Here is a 17,295-nt window from a genome sequence, read left to right on the forward strand (position 1 = left end):
TGCTCTTCGTGGAAGGCTCCCAGACGCCATGGGGATGGGCACCCTTGTAAAGCCTCACTCAATTCCTGGGGGTGTTACACGCGTCGTGCCCTGGCCTGTCCGTGCAGCGCACATCGCCATGGGGCCTGACCTCTTCCCCCCGAGGGGCCCAGCTCCACCCCGCTCCCAGTCTGGGTCTTGTGCTGCAGGATTGCTCTGCCACGGGCTCTGAGCCCCACAACGGGCCTTGCCCCACTCGCGGGTTTGTTTCTATGGCTGTGTCTGTTACCATGGAAACAGCTGGGCCCGGGAGGGGATTGGTTGTTGGCAGACTGTCAGTGGGTGGTTGTAGGGCTGCACTCCTGGACCCGTGAAGCTGGTGGGATTTGAGGCGTCCCCCCAGGGGCTGGGCGTGAGACGGAGAGAGAGGCCGTTCATGGTGTGGATGGCTCAAGACTCAGGCGCTGCCTTATGCCTGAGCTGCCCTCGGGCAGTGCCCAGGCGGGGCCCCGCCTGTTTCTGCCCATGCACCGTAGGGGCTGCGCTGGCATGTGAGCACCCAGCACAGAGGGGCTGGGGCGGGGAGGGAGATGGCAAGCGATGGTGACCCTGGGCTGCTCCAGCCCGTGGGGGACAGGGGTTCAGGAACGTGAGGCCTTTGTGACCAAGCCTGGAGGTGACACGTGTAGGCGGGGAGAGAGTCCCCTCTCCCCCGGCCTCTGTTCTCTGCTCAGCCAGCAGCCCCGAGGCCAGGCCCAGACGCCAGGCTCCTGGGTGGCATCTCACTAAAAGGTCCAGCAGCATGGGAGGCACCCGACTCGAGCCAGGCCCCTGGGGAGAGACTTTACCCAATAGACGCTAGAGCCAGCCTGTTGCCCTCCCCCCCAGCTTTGCAGGGGTCTGCTGCAGCGTAACCTTGGGGCAGAATTTGCTGCCCTTCCACTTGGAGGATCAACCCAGGGGAGGGAGACAGCACAGCCTTAGCCAGCCCGTCCCCAGCGGGCAGCTCAAACGGGAACCTGTGACCCCCAAGACCACCCCACAGCCAGAGGGCAAGGGGCTCCCAGTGTCTAGCAGTGAGCCTCATCTGGCCTGACCCTCTCAGTGCACCCAATGCACCACTGGCATAGCCTGTATCTAAAAGGTGTTGTGAAGGTTACATACACATTACCCATATGTGTTAGTGTGGGGTATATGTGCGGGTGATGCTGGTCAGTAGAGTTAGGGCAGGGTGTAGGTATGGGTGATGCTGATCAGTAGGGTTAGCTCAGGGTGTTTGTGCAAGTGACACTGGTCAGGCGAGTTATCATGGGGTGTAGGTACAGGTGACGCTGGTCAGGAGAGTTAGCGTGGGGTGTAGGTATGGGTGACGCTGGTCAGTAATGTTAACGTGGGCTGTAGATACAGGTGACGCTGGTCAGTAGTGTTAGCACGGGGGTGTATCTGTGAGTGATGCTGGTCAAGTGAGTTATCATGGGGTGTAGGTACGGGTGTGAAAGTTACTAGTGACCCCCCCCTTAACAGAGCAGCCTTTATGTCAACCAGTGGCCATTAGGGGGAAGCAGACACTTCAAGTACACAGTAGCCTGAACTTTTCAACTGTCTTCCCTTCAAGGCCTTAAGGTAGTTGGAGCTGGTCCCAAGCCGGTTTTCACTGACCAGATAGCAAAAGCACGGGTCTGACAACCACCAATCAAGTGTTAACACTGCAAGGACCTTTGTCTGAATGTGTATAAAGGATCTGTAAAATGTGTGTAAGACAGAGTTTTTGTACTAAGGTGCAAAGCTCTCCTTTTTTCTGCAGAATAAAGTGACTCTTCCTTATCCCTGTCTGGCTGTTATTGGCTCTCAGCTAGGTGGACCCGATATTTCGGTAACACGGGTGACGCTGGTCAGTAGTGTTACCGTGGGGTGTAGGTACAGGTGACGCTGGTCAGTAGTGTTAGCATGGGTGTAGATATGGGTGACGCTGTCAGTAGTGTTAGCACGGGGTGTATGTGTGAGTGACGCTGGTCAAGCAAGTTATCATGGGGTAAAGGTACAGGTGATGCTGGTCAGTAGTGTTAGCATGGGTGTAGGTACGGGTGATGCTGGTCAGGCGAGTTAGCATGGGGTGTAGGTATGGGTGACGCTGGTCAGTAGTGTTAGTGCGGGGTGTAGGTACAGGTGACACTGGTCAGGAGTTAGCGTGGGGTGTAGGTACGGGTGACGCTGGTCAGGAGAGTTAGCGTGGGGTGTAGGTACGGGTGATGCTGGTCAGTAGTGTTAGTGTGGGGTGTGGGTACGGGTGATGGTGGTCAGGCGAGTTAGCGTGGGGTGTAGGTATGGGTGACGCTGGTCAGTAGTGTTAGTGCGGGGTGAAGGTAAAACTAGGCAACAAGGCGCTAGGTTCTGGTGGGCACCCAGGGGCTGGATATCCCTTGGTCGGGACGTGGAGGCTGGCATAGGCCAGAGGACAGCGCTGGAGGGGCACCAGGCTGGTGGCGGTGAGGAGCTGATGCCCGCCGGCCCAGGCTGCAGGCAGGGTAAGGGGGGTGCTCGGGAGTCTCCTCTCCTCCGGAGGGCTAGGCTCCTGGCCCGCGGTGGGTGGAAAGGCGCCAGGTGAGGAGGGCAGTGGGGACATGCACGCAGGAATTACTACACCGGCTGTTTAGCCTAGACAGCCTCAGCCCCGTTCTCAGGCCGTGTCTGCACTGTGGGTGCCAGAGGAACTGTAGCGCAGACACGGACTGCACCAGCGGCGGGGGGTCTGGCGCTGTCATTCCAGCCCCCCGAGCGGCGGCAGAACACGTCTGCTGACGGAGCTGGATCCACACACCAGGAGTCCGGGTGGGTTAGCTCGGGGGATTCTCACACTGTAGCTACGTCTGACCAGGCCGCAGCCGGTTCTTGGGCTGAGCGGGTACGTTGTAGGTGGAGCTCCTGGGGGAAGCTGAGCGATGGGGGGTGCAGCGTGGGTCTCTGGGGCTTTCCTGTACGGGCCCCGCAGGGCTGGCTCTGGCCTGAGCGAGGGTCCAGCAAAGAGGTGCCAAGGGAGGGAAGAAGGGTGCTGGGGAGGTGCGCCAATGGGAACCGCCTGCTTCTGCCCTGGAATCCTGGGTTTTGGCCATGATGCCACGTTCTGTGCAGTGATGGCGGGGCCCTGCCCCCACCTCAGGGCATTAGGTGCCCATCCCTCCGCAGCTCCAGAGGGCCCAGCCCTCCTGAGACGCCCACCCCCTTTGGAGCTGGGCCCCGGCAGAACCCCGTGCTCCATCCCCCGGCCTGGGGGAGCCCGGGCAGCCGAGCCAGAGATGCCCCCGGACACTCGTTTACCACACCAGTTTATTTGAAATCCAACGTAACACAGATGCAGGTTTGCACAGCAGGCGACTGGGCAGACAGGCAATACGAACAGGGAGACGGGCAAGGCAGCAGCGGTTGTGTGGCATTCTCATCAAAACGGCAGGACCCACCCGGCGGTGGTGCTGGAACCCACGGGGGGCGGGCACTGAACCTCCAGGCCCGGGGCCCGCACCCCCAGCAGCAGGCCAAGTGCCCTGCGCTGCAGTCAGGGAGGGGCTCTTGGTGGGTGACCAGAAGGGGAAAAAGAACATTCCCAGATCTCAGTGTGGAGCCTGGGGGCTCCCGCTCCCCCCAGCACATCCCTGCTCTGGGATCCTGCCAGCCCCCAGGCTAAGGAGCTCAGCAGAGTGTGGACTCCGCCCCCCCTGCCCCGGGCATGGCAGGCGGGGGCGGTGCGCCGGGAAAGCCACATTTGCAGCGTAGTCGTCGTTTTTGACAACGTGAAGTGAGACCAATAAATAAACGCGACGTCCCAGTGCCTGCGAGGCCGGGGCAAGGCCAAGCCTCATGCGGCGCAGGACGCTCCTGGAGCCCGCACGCTTCCCAGGCCATGACAACCGGGCGCCCGTGACCACAACAGGCAAAGTGCAAGTCAACTCCATCCCGGGGCAATATACAAAGGGATCGGGCTGTAGCTATAATACAGGGGCCAGGCGGGGCGGCGCGGGGGCGGGAGCCTCCCGGGGAAGGCTGCAGCACTCACACCAAAGGTGACAACTGAAATAAATAAGGGGGATGAGGTGGTGAGGGGCCCGAAGGGCCGGGGCAGGGGGCCAGGGCCCTTCCCCCCCCGGCAGCCCCATGCGTATTTACAAGTCGGTTCTCCTCTCTAGGCCTTTGTTGGAGTCCGTGGGGTCCCAGGATCTGCGGCTGGACAGAAAGCACTGGGGTGGTGGGCTGGTTGGTTGAAACTGTTATAATGTGTGATAGTGCAGGCCACGGCTGTACCCGCGAACCCTCCAGTGTCTATGTCAGGCCGAGCACGGCCGGGCGGCGTCACGGGATGCAGGAGGGCTCAGAGCTAGTATTCGTCCTGGTCCTCCGGCTGCTGGTCCTCCACCTCCTCATCCTCCGGAGGCGCAAAGCCTTCCTGTGGGGGGCACAGAGACGGCGTGAGCCTCCCGGGCCACGGAAACCCCCCGCAGAGATTCCCACCAGAGAGAACTCAGCCCCAGCCGCTCCCAGCGCCAGGGGCACGGCTCCGACCGGCCTCCCCGGGAGCCGCCCGCGCTCAGTGCCCAGCGGGCAGGCGCTGAGGAGAGACCCGCACAACGGAATGGCGCCAGGCACAAAGATCTGCCCTAGCACCAGCTGAGCGTGAGCCCCAGACCCCGCCCGGGGCAGGGCCGAGAGACGACCGCCTCCCCTAGACGCTCAGCAGCGGGAGACGCCGCCCGTGGCGCCCGTGTGGGCACTGACCTCGGTGGCATACAGGATGCCGATGATGCCAGAGATGACGGGGCTGTTCTCGCTCTCATGCTCCTGGCAGATCAGCTCGATGTCCCGCAGTTTGCTGAAGTAGAAATCGCGCTCCTTCTCCAGCCCGTCCACCGTCAGCTTCAGGTCCATGAGCTGGGCAGGGAGAGGGGCTGTTACTGGCGCCCGGCGGGACCCGACATCTGCGTCCCCCAGCGCCCCACGGACCCGGTGCCTGTGCCCCCCAGCGCCCCGCGGGACCCACCTTCTGTGTCCCTCAGAGCCCCACGGACCCAGCACCTGTGCCCCCCAGCGCCCCACGGACCCGGTGCCTGTGCCCCCCAGCGCCCCGCGGGACCCGCCTTCTGTGTCCCTCAGAGCCCCACGGACCCAGCGCCTGTGCCCCCCAGCGCCCCACGGACCCGGTGCCTGTGCCCCCCAGCGCCCCGCGGGACCCGCCTTCTGTGTCCCTCAGAGCCCCACAGACCCAGCGCCTGTGCCCCCCTGGACTCCCTCAGCGGGACTGGTGCCTGTGCCCCCCCAGTACCCCTTATGGGGCTTGGTGTCTGTGCCCCTCGTGGGACCTGGCACCTGGGCTCCCCAGCGCCCCCCGTGGGACTGGAGTCTGTGCCCCTGGAGCAGCCCCACCCTCCCACCCCTGCCCACCTGCTGGTTGAGTTCCAGGATCTGGGTGTCGGCCTCACTGCCCCCGTTGCGGGCAGCAGGCGGGTTTTTCCGGGTGATGTTGCTGGGGATGACGTTGGTCACTCGGGTTGGCACCGGCATCGTCTTCGGGGTTGTGGGGGAGGTTCTCTGGGGGGCTGGAGAGAGCCGCCCGAGACAGCCAGAGGTTAGCACGGGTCCCGGCGCGGCCCCCCCGCCACCCAGGCACAGCTTGCTCCCAGAGCCTCTGCCCTCCCCTGCGGGGTGCGGGCCACGGGCATGCGGGGTGCGGGGGCAGCGGGTCAGGCAGGCGCTAGCCAGGGGTCACACAGGGCTGCGCTGGGCAGGGGGTTGCAGACACAGACCATGGTGCAGGGTGGCGTTGCTCAGAGCACAGGACTGGGTTCCATGCCCTAAGTCCTGGGTCTTTCCTGCCTCAGTTTCCCCACATGGGAGAACAAGGTCTCCCCCATGGTGGTGCGGGCTGCGGGAGGCTGTTCATTAGCAATTGTGGGGGACAGGGAAGGGCAGGGCACGAGAATGCCTGTGGGGCAGCCCCATGGCCCTGGGGGCAGCGGGGTACGGATGCCGCCCCCTGGAACTGGCGCTCCCCCCTGCCAGGCGTATGCTGGGGAGGTGCCACGCACAGCCACGCACCTGCCCCAGTTCGGTGCCTCCCCCGTAGCCCCCAGAGCTCAGCAGGCTCCTCCCCTGCTGCGCCCCCCACCCTGCCCCAGCTCAGCGGGCCCCTCCTCAAGCCAGCCCCCACTCGCTGCGCTCCGGGGAACCCGCCTGGCCCCAGAGCCTGGGCAGCGGGTCTCTGCCTCTCCCCAGCTCCCCTCGGCTGAGCTCCACACAGGGGAGGGGCGGCTGAGCCCCCCATGGGACCCCCCCCCCCACTGCTGACACGGCAATGCTGCAGGGCCTTTGCCAGGCCAGTGCTCACTCCCAGCAGTGGGGCGGGGCAGATCCGCAGCAGGAGGAACTCCCCATCCTGCCCCCCTTCGCTGGCCCCCCGCCCCATCCCTCACCCCCACGCTGGCCTCCCGCCCGCTCGCTACCCATCCCCTCGCTGTCCCCCCAATCCTGCCTCCCCACGCTGGCCTCCCGCCCCCTCACCACCCATCCTCTCGCTCTCCCCCCATCCTGCCCGCCTCACCGACCGAATCCATCACTGCCCCCCACCTCTGTCCTGCCCCCCCTACTGCCAACCCCCATCTCACACCCCGTTTTCCAGCCCTCTGCCCTCCAACCCATCGCCTGCCCCCCCTCGCTGCCCCCTGCCCCCAACCCATCGTCCTGCACCCCCCTCGCCACCCCCTGCCCCCAGCCCATCGTCCTGCACCCCCCTCGCCGTCCCCTGCCCCCAGCCCATCGTCCTGCACCCCCCTCGCCACCCCTGCCCCCCAGCCCATTGCCTGCACCCCCCTCAATGCCCCCTGCCCCCCAGCCCATCGCCCTGCACCCCCCTCGCTGCCCCCTGCCCTGACGGGACACGTGGCCCCAAGCAGCAGGAGGAGCTGAAAGGAGCCGCAGCCATGTGCCCGCCCAGCTGCTCCCTGCCCTGCCGTTCCGAGCCGGGCCGGGCTCACTCCGCAGGCGTCCGCCCCCAGCGCTCAGCGCGGCCACGCCAGGGCTCCCAGTGCGGGGACACAACGGGCTGTGCCCGGTCCCACGGGGGAGCCAGAGCCAGGCTGGGCAGGACTGAGATGGGGACGGGAGAGGGAAAGGAGAACACCCTCTGTGTCTGAGTGCCAGCCTGAGCCAGCCATGCCCTGCCCGCGGCCAGGCTGACCCACGGCCGGAGGCTGGCGTGGGAGGCCAGGGCCGTGGGCTGCTGTGGGCAGGGCAGGGTCCTCAGGGAGGGCGGGCGCTTGGGGGAGGTGCCACGCAGGGAGGCAGGGAACTGGTGGGACTCTGCATCGCGCTGGGGTGGGGCCTGCGGGAAGAGGATGCGCCCGCGTGGGCAACGGGCCCTGCCATGGGGCACCCCACGCCCCGGGCCGAGGCAGCCCCCAGCGCAGAATCGCTCCGGGGCTGCCTGCCAGGACCCAGGCCAGGTCTAGGGAGCAGATCAGGGTCCCAGCATGCTCGGTAGCCAATCCCTTCACTGGGGCCGGGCACAGCTGGACCGTGTCCTCCCGTGGCTGCCGGCGGGCACTGGGGGGCCAAACACGGAGGCAGCCCCAGCTCTGCACTCACCCCGCTCCCAGCGCTGCCCCATCCCCTCCAAACCTACTTGGCACTGGTGGTCGGGCACTCCCAAGCCAACAACACAACGCACGCAGCACCACGCCACCCAGGGGCAGGGCCCGACTGGCACCAGGGGCTGGGGCAGGCAGCCGAAGGCCATGCTAGCAAGCTGGGCGACCCAGGCGGAGTCGGGATCCTGCAGGCGCAGGGGCGGGGGTGCCAGCTGCCTCCAGGGGTCGGCGACATTACCTGCAGTGCCAATGGGTTTCTTGGGTTTGTTGAAGTTCTGATCACCTGGGTTTGGAGACGGTGCCACCTCCTGCCCTTGCCGCGCCAGCAGCGGGTTGTAGTCCTTCCCGTCGTAGTTGGCATCGAAGAATTTCTTAAACCACTGAATAAACTCAAAGTTATCCTGGAACTTCCCTTTCACCAGCTTCTCCACAGCGATGATCTGGAACGACAGGCAGTGCGTGAGGGGCTGACAGGCCCGTGCTCCCCCACCGCGCCCGGGGGCAGTGCCGGGGCAGCTCCTGCAGGTCAACTGGCATTTGCCCACAACCACGGCTGCTGAGAGACTTTGGGGTAATGCCAATTCCTACTGGCCCGTCTGTCAGTCCAAAGCATCGGTGGGGGCAGCGGGTGCTGGCGGGGGCTGCTGGCAGCACAGGGAGGTGCTGGCGGGGGGTGGCTGGCAGGCACGTGGGAGAGGTACTGGCAGGAATGTAGGGGTGTTGGCGGGCACAGGGGGTGCTGGCAGGGGGTGGCTGGCAGGCATGCGGGGGGTGCTGGCAGGCATGGGGAATCTTGCAGGGGGTGGTTGGTGGGCATGCGGCGCTCTTGGCGGAGGGGTGACTGGTAAGTGTGAGGGGCTGCTGGCTGGCACAGAGCAAAGCTGGTGGGCACAAGGGGTGACTGGCAGGCATGGGGAGGCTGGCAGAGGAAGGCTGGCAGGCAGGCACGCACAGGGGTTCTGGCGGGGGGTAGCTGGCAGGTACGGGGGAGGCTGGCAGGCATGGGGAGGCTGGCAGAGGGTGGCTGGCAGGCATGGGGAGGCTGGCAGAGGAAGGCTGGCAGGCAGGCACGCACAGGGGTTCTGGCGGGGGGTGGCTGGCAGGTATGGGGGAGGCTGGCAGAGGGAGGCTGGCAGGCACACACGGGGTACTGGTGGGCACAAGGGGTGGCTGGCAGAGGGAGGCTGGCAGGCACACACGGGGTACTGGTGGGCACAAGGGGTGGCTGGCAGGCACAGAGAGGCTGGCAGGTACGAGGAGGCTGGCAGGCACACACAGGGTACTGGTGGGCACAAGGGGTGACTGGCAGGCATGGGGGAGGCTGGCAGAGGGTGGCTGGCAGGTACAGGGGAGGCTGGCAGGCACACACGGGGTGCTGGTGGGCACAGGGGGTGGCTGGCAGAGGGAGGCTGGCAGGCACAGGGAGGCTGGCAGAGGGTGGCTGGCAGGCACAGGGAGGCTGGCAGAGGGAGGCTGGCAGGTATGGGGGAGGCTGGCAGAGGGTGGCTGGCAGGCACGGGGAGGCTGGCAGAGGGAGGCTGGCAGGTACGGGGGAGGCTGGCAGAGGGTGGCTGGCAGGCACGGGGAGGCTGGCAGAGGGAGGCTGGCAGGCACAGGGAGGCTGGCAGAGGGTGGCTGGCAGGCACGGGGAGGCTGGCAGAGGGAGGCTGGCAGGCAGGCACGCACAGGGGTTCTGGTGGGGGGTGGCTGGCAGGTACGGGGGGGAGGCTGGTTGTCACGGGGTGGGGGGGAGGCTGGTGCTTCTGCCTTGTCCATACTCGCCTCAGGCTTCCAGCTGGGCTCCCCACCCCCCGATGTCTGACACCGGGGTCCCCACATTCCAGGGGCGACTGACCCCCGGCACGCGGCTCAGCACCTGGCAGGGCAGTCAGGAGAGGGGGCCCAGCCCCCCCGCCAAGCCGTATGGCACCCAAGTGACTGGGGCAGAGGGTGAGCAGTCCAGGCCCTCAGGCCAGTCCAGCCGGCTGGGTCCCCCGGGTGCCGACCCCCAGGGTGGATGGGGGGACAGGGACCCACCTTGTCCACCCCCATCTTCTTGAAGGCGGCCTGCAGCACCTTGAAGTTGTGGATGAATTCGTGCTCCAGCTTGGCCTGGAACTTCACCTTCCGCAGGTGCACGCAGCCCGGGAACAGCATGTCCATGAACTGGCAGTAGGCAGCACCTGCGGGCACAGGGCTGCCAACTTTCTAATTGCACAATACCAACCCCCCCTGCCCCGCCCCTTCTCTGGGGCCCCGCCCCTTCTCTGGGGCCCCGCCCCTGCTCACTCCTTCCCCCTCCCTCCATTGCTCGCTCTCCCCCACCCTCACTCACTTTCACTGGGCTGGGGCAGGGGGTGGGGGTGCAGGAGGGGGCTCTGGGCTGGGGGGTTGGGGTGCAGGAGGGGTCTCGGGGCTGGGGGGTTGGGGTGCAGGAGGGGGCTCAGGGCTGGGGTGGGGGTGCAGGAGGGGGCTCTGGGCTGCGGGGGTTGGGGTGCAGGAGGGGGCTCAGGGCTGGGGGTGGGGGTGCAGGAGGGGGCTCAGGGCAGGGGATTTGGCGGCAGGAGGGGGCTCAGGGCTGGGGAGGGGGGTGGGGGTGCAGGAGGGGGCTCTGGGCTGGGGGGTTGGGGTGCAGGAGGGGGCTCAGGGCAGAGGATGGGGGTGCAGGAGGGGGCTCAGGGCTGGGGGGTTGGGGTGCAGGAGGGGGCTCTGGGCTGGGGAGGGGATGAGGGTGCAGGAGGGGGCTCAGGGCTGGAGTTGGGGGGCAGGAGGGGGCTCTGGGCTGGGGGTTGGGGTGCAGGAGGGGGCTCAGGGCTGGGGGTGGGGGTGCAGGAAGGGGCTCAGGGCTGGGGGGTTGGGGTGCAGGAGGGGGCTCAGGGCAGGGGATTTGGCGGCAGGAGAGGGTTCAGAGTCCCAGTGGCACTTACGTGTCTCCCAGGAAGTGGCCGCCAGGTCCCTGCAGCCCCTAGGCACATGGGCGGCTGGGGAGGTGCCATGCGCTGCCCTCCTGCCCGCTGGCGCCGCCCCCGCAGCTCCCATTGGTCGCAGTTCCCAGCCAATGAGAGCTGCAGAGCCGGTACTTGGGGCGGGGGCAGCGTGTGGTGCCTCCCCGGCCGCCCATGTGCCTAGGGGCTGCAGGGACCCGGCGGCTGCTTGTGGGAGCTGCGTGGAGCCAGGGCAGGTAGGGAGCCTGCATTAGTCCCGGGCCCTGGCTGTGCTGCCGAGCGGACTTTTAACAGCCCAGTCGGCAGTGCCAACGGGAGCTGCCAGGGTCCCTTTTTCACTGGGTGTTCGGTCAAAAACCGGACACCTGGCAACCCTCTGCACAGGGCACCTGGCTTCCATGCTCTGCCGACGCCCCCCCAGCCCCTGGATCCCAGCCCTGGGCCCCCCCTTGCCCTGCAGCCCCTGGCAGGGGCAGGGACAGGGCAGGGGTTGGGGACTCAGCCACCCCAGGGGGCACCTCTCCCCGGCTGGGCCAGGGCAGGGGCTGGGCTGGCCAGGGGGCCCCTCTCCCCGGCTGGGCCCCTTCTCTCCTGGCCCTAGAGCGGTCCGGGTCAGGCCCCCGGGCGCCCCTACCTGAGCAGAGCTGTTCGATCTTGGTGTAGTTGAGGTGCAGGGAGTCGTTGACCCAGGCTAGCATGTCATGGCGACTCAGGTTCTCGCTGGTCACGGATGTGGAATACACATTGACGGCCATGCCCCAGCTGGTGCACAGAGAGACGGGTCACGGCCGGCTCAGCGACCCACCCCCTTCCCCCAGCCCAGCGCGGCTCCCACTGGGCAGCGTCGGCCTGGGTCGCCTGCCACCCATCTGGGCTCAGGTGTGACGTCTCCCCAGGAAACACTGGGGGGCCCGGGGGCACCAGATGCTGGGCTGCGCAGGGCCATGGGCACATGCAGTCCCTGCTGGGGGCAAGGCATGCCAGGGGCACACGCAGTGCCCTGCCGGCTCCCCCCGAAAGCAGAACGCCACCAGGCTGCACCCCACAAGGAGCAGCGAGGGGCGGGGGTGCCCACGGAGCCCCCTTGGAAGCAGGTGCTGGGAGCAAGCACCCCATGCGATGGAAAGGGCCAAGGGATGGGTGAGGGGTGTGCACGGCCAGGTCTCAGCCCTGTATGGCAGCATGTCCTAGTGCCCCCTGCCCCACAGAACAGCGTCCCACCCAGCCCCCGCCCCACAGCACAGCGCCCCACTGAGCCTCAGCCCAGCCCCCCACTGAGCCTCAGCCCCCGGCCCACAGCACAGCCCCCCACTGAGCCCCCACCCCACTGCCCCTAGCCCCCCACCCAGCCCCCGCCCCGCAGCACTGCCCCCCACTGAGCCTCAGCCCCACAGCAGAGCCCCCCACTGCCCACAGCACAGCCCCCCACTGAGCACCCTATTCTCAGCACTGGGTCTGAGGGGACAGCACCCCCTAGTGCAGCGGATCCCAAGCTGGGGTCTGCAGACCCCAGGGGGCTGCCTTGCCTACCGATGAACTCGACACACCCACCAGTTCTGTTTGCACGACACATTCCCTGTCGCACGAACAGCCCCGCGGCGCTCGCCGCGCTGCACGTTCCCTGTCGCACGAACAGCCCCGCGGGGCTCACCACGCTGCACGTTCCCTGTTGCACGAACAGCCCCACGGCGCTCACCGCGCTGCACGTTCCCTATCGCACAAACAGCCCCATGATGCTCGCTGCACTACATGTCCCATTGCACGAACAGCCTCACGGCGCTCACCGCGCTGCATGTTCCCTGTCGCACGAACAGCCCCGCAGCACTTGCCGCGCTGCACGTTCCCTATCGCACAAACAGCCCCATGAGGCTCGCCGCACTACATGTCCCGTCGCACGAACAGCCCCACGGCGCTCACTGCGCTGCACGTTCCCTGTCGCACGAACAGCCCCGCAGCACTTGCCGCGCTGCACGTTCCTGTCGCATGAACAGCCCCGCGGTGCTTGCCACGCTGCACGTTCCTGTTGCACAAACAGCCCCACGGCGCTCACTGTGCTGCATGTTCTATGTCGCACGAACAGCCCCACGGAGCTCGCCATGATGCACGTTCCCTGTCGCACGAACAGCCCCGCAGAACTCACTGCGCTACATGTTCCTGTCGCACGAACAGCCCCGCGGCGCTCACCACGCTGCACGTTCCTGTCGCACAAACAGCCCCGCGGCGCTCACCGCGCTGCATGTTCCTGTCGCACGAACAGCCCCACGGCGCTCACCGCGCTGCATGTTCCTGTCGCACGAACAGCCCCACGGCGCTCACCGCGCTGCATGTTCCTGTCGCACGAACAGCCCCACGGCGCTCACCGCGCTGCATGTTCCTGTCGCACGAACAGCCCCGCGGCGCTCACCGCGCTGCATGTTCCTGTCGCACGAACTGCCCCACCGCGCTCACCGCGCTGCATGTTCCTGTCGCACGAACAGCCCCGTGGCGCTCACCGCGCTGCATGTTCCTGTCGCACGAACAGCCCCGTGGCGCTCACCGCACAAGCGTCAGTGAAAAACACTCACTGCCTGGGACAGCAAATCAGAAGCAACATCGGTTTTTTGCTGAGACATCGGCGGTGGAAGTGGAATACATTTGTACCATGTGTGAGCAAATGACATTAAAATGGAGACTTTTTAAAAGGCCCTAATTCTAGTCTTGCTAGGTGTGCTGAAGCCAAGGCCAAGGGCCCGTTTGAGGCAGTGACACTGAGTTTGGGGTTATGGAATTTAGCGATGGACGAGCGCAATGCCTCGTATGCTTACAGATCCCATCAAACTGAGCAGTGAACCCAGCTCCCAGCAAGGCCCTGCAGTATAAAGACAAATCCAAGGAAAGAGCGAGGGATACAATCCACAGAAAACTCAAATGACAAACGGACCATCGGTTCCTGGCAAGGCTCTGAAAGCATCTTTCTTTCCAGCGCTTCGGCTTGCAGAGTGAAAACTCCCCTGCTGCTGGAGACGAAGGGATTCTTCCCGCGGCTGGAGCAAGGGGCCAAGTGCTGGTAGGCGCAGCTGCAGCGAAGAAGGAAGGCCAGGCCACTTTGGAGGAGAACTGCTGAGACTGCACATGGGAGCGGTTTGAGACGCCAGCTGCTGTTGGCAACGCAGAGCAATGAGGTCTTGGTCGTTATGTTTGGCTGGGGAAATTCTGGAAGATTTCAGGCGTTACCGGAGCAGCCAACAGGTCCGGAAATGTTCAGCTCACCGGCTGAATGGCTGCGCTGGGAGAAGTGCTGCGGTTTGCATGGACGGTGCCGCAGGAGTGGTGTTGTAGCAAGAGTCCGCGCCCGAAACCTGCAGGTGACGAACACACCCAGGCCTGTGCAGCACAGAGAATGGAACCCGAATTCCAGCTGTGACCATTGTGAATTCTGCCACGTCCTGGCCTTGGAATTGCTGCCGTTTTGCCGAGCCGCGGTTGGCACCGGGAGCAGGACGTGACACGTTGCCGTTCCCTAGGGCAGCGCGCTGCCTGGCTCATGGCAGCATGGCAGGTTCGCACAGAGCTGCTGCGTTTTCTTTCTGTGAACAAGCCCAAGACAGTGGCCCCTCTCTGCCCCGCCGAGGAGTGACACTTGCCTACCTCGCAGCCACTGAAACTGGCTGAAGTCTGCATCTGAACATGAGCAAACCCTGAGTTCTCCTGCTTAACAGAATCCACTGGCGGACTGGCCGGGCTCTCTGTGCTAACAGCTATTAGCAAGGCTTGTCTCCCTCGGTCAGCCAGGTCATTGGCATCAACACAGACAGGAGCCTGTTCTCCAGTTTTCAGATCCAATCCCAAGGCTGGACTCTGTCTTACAGAGACACCACACAAATCCAGAGTCTGAGGGGGAGAGTTTGCTTGCTCTCCCCCGCATCCTCAAGCATTCGGCCATCAAACCGTTCTGCTCTGACACACCAGTAACCACATCTGTCCTCAGACCCTGAAGCACAGACTGCTCACTTACAGAATCAGAACGGAGACATTCCTCTCTCAACAGCCTTGTCTCCCCAAGCTGCCCAAGCACAGCCACCGGGTTATAGGGCTGCGAAACTTTCTTAACAGCTCTTACTCCATCTGAGACCTTCTCAGAGCTCCCCACACTGGACCTTTCGAAAGGAAAGTCAGTGGATCCATTCACAACAGAACATTTCTGGCTGGTAGGAACTGAAACGTCCTTGATTAAATCACTCTCACACCCTTCAGTTGCAGAAACTGCTTGCACAGACTGCCATGAACATTTTTCGCTCCGGGAATCTTTCTAAGCACCAATTTCCCTCTACCATGCTCCACAGAAGCATCGCTCTGCTGAGCCACTACCAACTCCTGAGTTTCACTTCCATCCAGAATCCCCTCGGGCCCGTCTGGCGGATTCCTACACCATCCCCTCTCCGGCAAACTGCTCGATTCCATAGTCACAAGGGCAGACGCATTCTCCCTCCCTTTGCCACACACAAGCTCAGGAATCTTTTCCTTCTTGCTACAAGTTTCCAAACTGTCAGTGGGTAACACAATCCAATCACCTTCATGCTCTCCTTGTGCCCTGGCTAGGGTATCACCCTGATTACACACAGCCGCTACACCCTTTCCCAGCAACATACTAGCAACAGGCAAAACACAAGCACCAGAATTGTCTGGTCTCTGGGATTTTGCTAAGACACTAACTGGATGCAACCTAGTTACGGTGCCATTCTCCCCAGCAGACACAGACTTAGGACCATTCCCTTCCTGATCAGGAACAGTCAGCATGGATTCACCAAGGGCAAGTCGTGCCTGACTAACCTAATTGCCTTCTATGAGGAGATAACTGACTCTGTGGATGAGGGGAAAGCAGTGGACGTGTTATTCCTTGACTTTAGCAAAGCTTTTGATACGGTCTCCCACAGTATTCTTGCCAGGGCCGGCTCCAGCATTTCTGCCGCCCCAAACAAACAAACAAACAAACAAAAGCCACGATTGCGATCGGTGGCGGCAATTGGAAAAAAAAAAAGCCGCTATCGGCGGCGGCAGTTCAGCAGCAGGTCCTTCGCTCCTAGAGGGAGTGAGGGACCTGCCGCCCCCGAATTGCCGCACGTGCCGCCCCTCTCCCTTGGCCGCCCCAAGCACCTGCTTGTTAAGCTGGTGCCTGGAGCCAGCCCTGATTCTTGCCGCCAAGTTAAAGAAGTATGGGCTGGATGAATGGACTGTAAGGTGGATAGAAAGCTGGCTAGATCGTCGGGCTCAACGGGTAGTGATCAATGGCTCCATGTCTAGTTGGCAGCCGGTTTCAAGCGGAGTGCCCCAAGGGTCGGTCCTGGGGCCGGTTTTGTTTAATATCTTTATTAACGATCTGGAGGATGGTGTGGACTGCACACTCAGCAAGTTTGCAGATGACACTAAACTGGGAGGAGTGGTAGATATGCTGGAGGGTAGGGATTGGATACAGAGGGACCTAGACAAATTAGAGGATTGGGCCAAAACAAACCTGCTGAGGTTCAACAAGGACAAGTGCAGAGTCCTGCACTTAGGACGGAAGAATCCCATGCACTGCTACAGACTAGGGACCGAGTGGCTAGGTAGCAGTTCTGCAGAAAAGGACCTAGGGGTCACAGTGGATGAGAAGCTGGATACGAGTTGACAGTGTGCCCTTGTTGCCAAGAAGGCTAACGGCATTTTGAGCTGTATAAGTAGGGGCATTGCCAGCAGATCGAGGAACATGATCATTCCCCTCTATTCGGCACTGGTGAGGCCTCATCTGGAGTACTGTGTCCAGTTTTGGGCCCCACACTACAGAAAGGATGTGGAAAAATTGGAGAGAGTCCAGCAGAGGGCAACAAAAATGATTAAGGGTCTGGAGCACATGACTTATGAGGAGAGGTTCAGGGAACTGGGATTGTTTAGTCTCCAGAAGAGAAGAACGAGGGGGGATTTGATAGCAGCTTTCAACTACCTGAAGGGGGGTTCCAAAGAGGATGGAGCTCGGCTGTTCTCAGTGGTGGCAGATGACAGAACAAGGAGCAATGGTCTCAAGTTGCAGTGGGGGAGGTCCAGGTTGGATATTAAGAAACACTATTTCACTAGGAGGGTGGTGAAGCACTGGAATGCGTTACCTAGGGAGGTGGTGGAATCTCCTTCCTTAGAGGTTTTTAAGGCCCGGCTTGACAAAGCCCTGGCTGGGATGATTTAGTTGGGGTTGGTCCTGCTTTGAGCAGGGGGTTGGACTAGATACCTCCTGAGGTCCCGTCCAATCCTGATATTCTATGATTTAGCTGTATCCAGAACCAACTCTGGGACCACTGATAACGTGTCAAATAGCAGAAACTGAGAAGCACTTTCTGTTTGCTTCACAAACAAAGAAGAGCTGGAGAAATCTTCCCCTTTACCAGACACACAGCTCGGGATCTCCTTTCCCTTGTCCCAGCACACCGGGCTGTTCACAGACAACTGCTTGGAGACCGAGGTAGCTTCCTCCATAGGCAAGTCAATACCCGACAGAGACAGGCACATTTCCTTCACTGTCACAGTTCTCCACACAGGAAACAGGTAAGGGATAGGGACACTCATCTTCCACTCTCCTGGCCTTCCCAAACTGCTGACTAGATAAACCCAGCAGCTCACAAGGCTGCCCAGGCTCCTCCACGCTTTCCTTACCAGGCACCTTGCCACTCCCAACAGATACGCTGCCGCTCTTCTCACGACACTGAGCTACTGCCAGCAAATCACAGTTACCCTTTTCA

General features: G+C 63.3%; 1 protein-coding gene across 6 annotated transcripts in view; it reads right to left on the reverse strand.

The window, feature by feature from the left end:
* Positions 1-3,289: 3,289 nt before the first annotated feature.
* MAPRE3 (microtubule associated protein RP/EB family member 3) overlaps positions 3,290-17,295 on the reverse strand; it is a 69,716-nt gene continuing 55,710 nt past the window's right edge. For 3 of the 6 annotated variants that reach the window (XM_065587355.1, XM_065587356.1, XM_005313429.5), the window contains exons 2-7: positions 11,187-11,314; positions 9,645-9,790; positions 7,891-8,047; positions 5,407-5,561; positions 4,744-4,896; positions 3,290-4,414 (exon numbers count right to left, since the gene is read on the reverse strand). In XM_065587355.1, the coding sequence (XP_065443427.1) occupies positions 4,346-4,414; positions 4,744-4,896; positions 5,407-5,561; positions 7,891-8,047; positions 9,645-9,790; positions 11,187-11,307 (801 nt within the window). In that variant the 5' untranslated portion in view covers positions 11,308-11,314 and the 3' untranslated portion in view covers positions 3,290-4,345. Of the gene's footprint in view, positions 4,415-4,743; positions 4,897-5,406; positions 5,562-7,845; positions 8,048-9,644; positions 9,791-11,186; positions 11,315-17,295 lie in introns of all 6 variants that reach the window. The other 3 variants (XM_065587353.1, XM_065587354.1, XM_005313428.5) reach the window with 1 other exon arrangement.

The sequence above is a fragment of the Chrysemys picta genome, chromosome 3 (assembly GCF_011386835.1).
Source record: "Chrysemys picta bellii isolate R12L10 chromosome 3, ASM1138683v2, whole genome shotgun sequence".
Lineage (NCBI taxonomy): Eukaryota > Metazoa > Chordata > Testudines > Emydidae > Chrysemys > Chrysemys picta.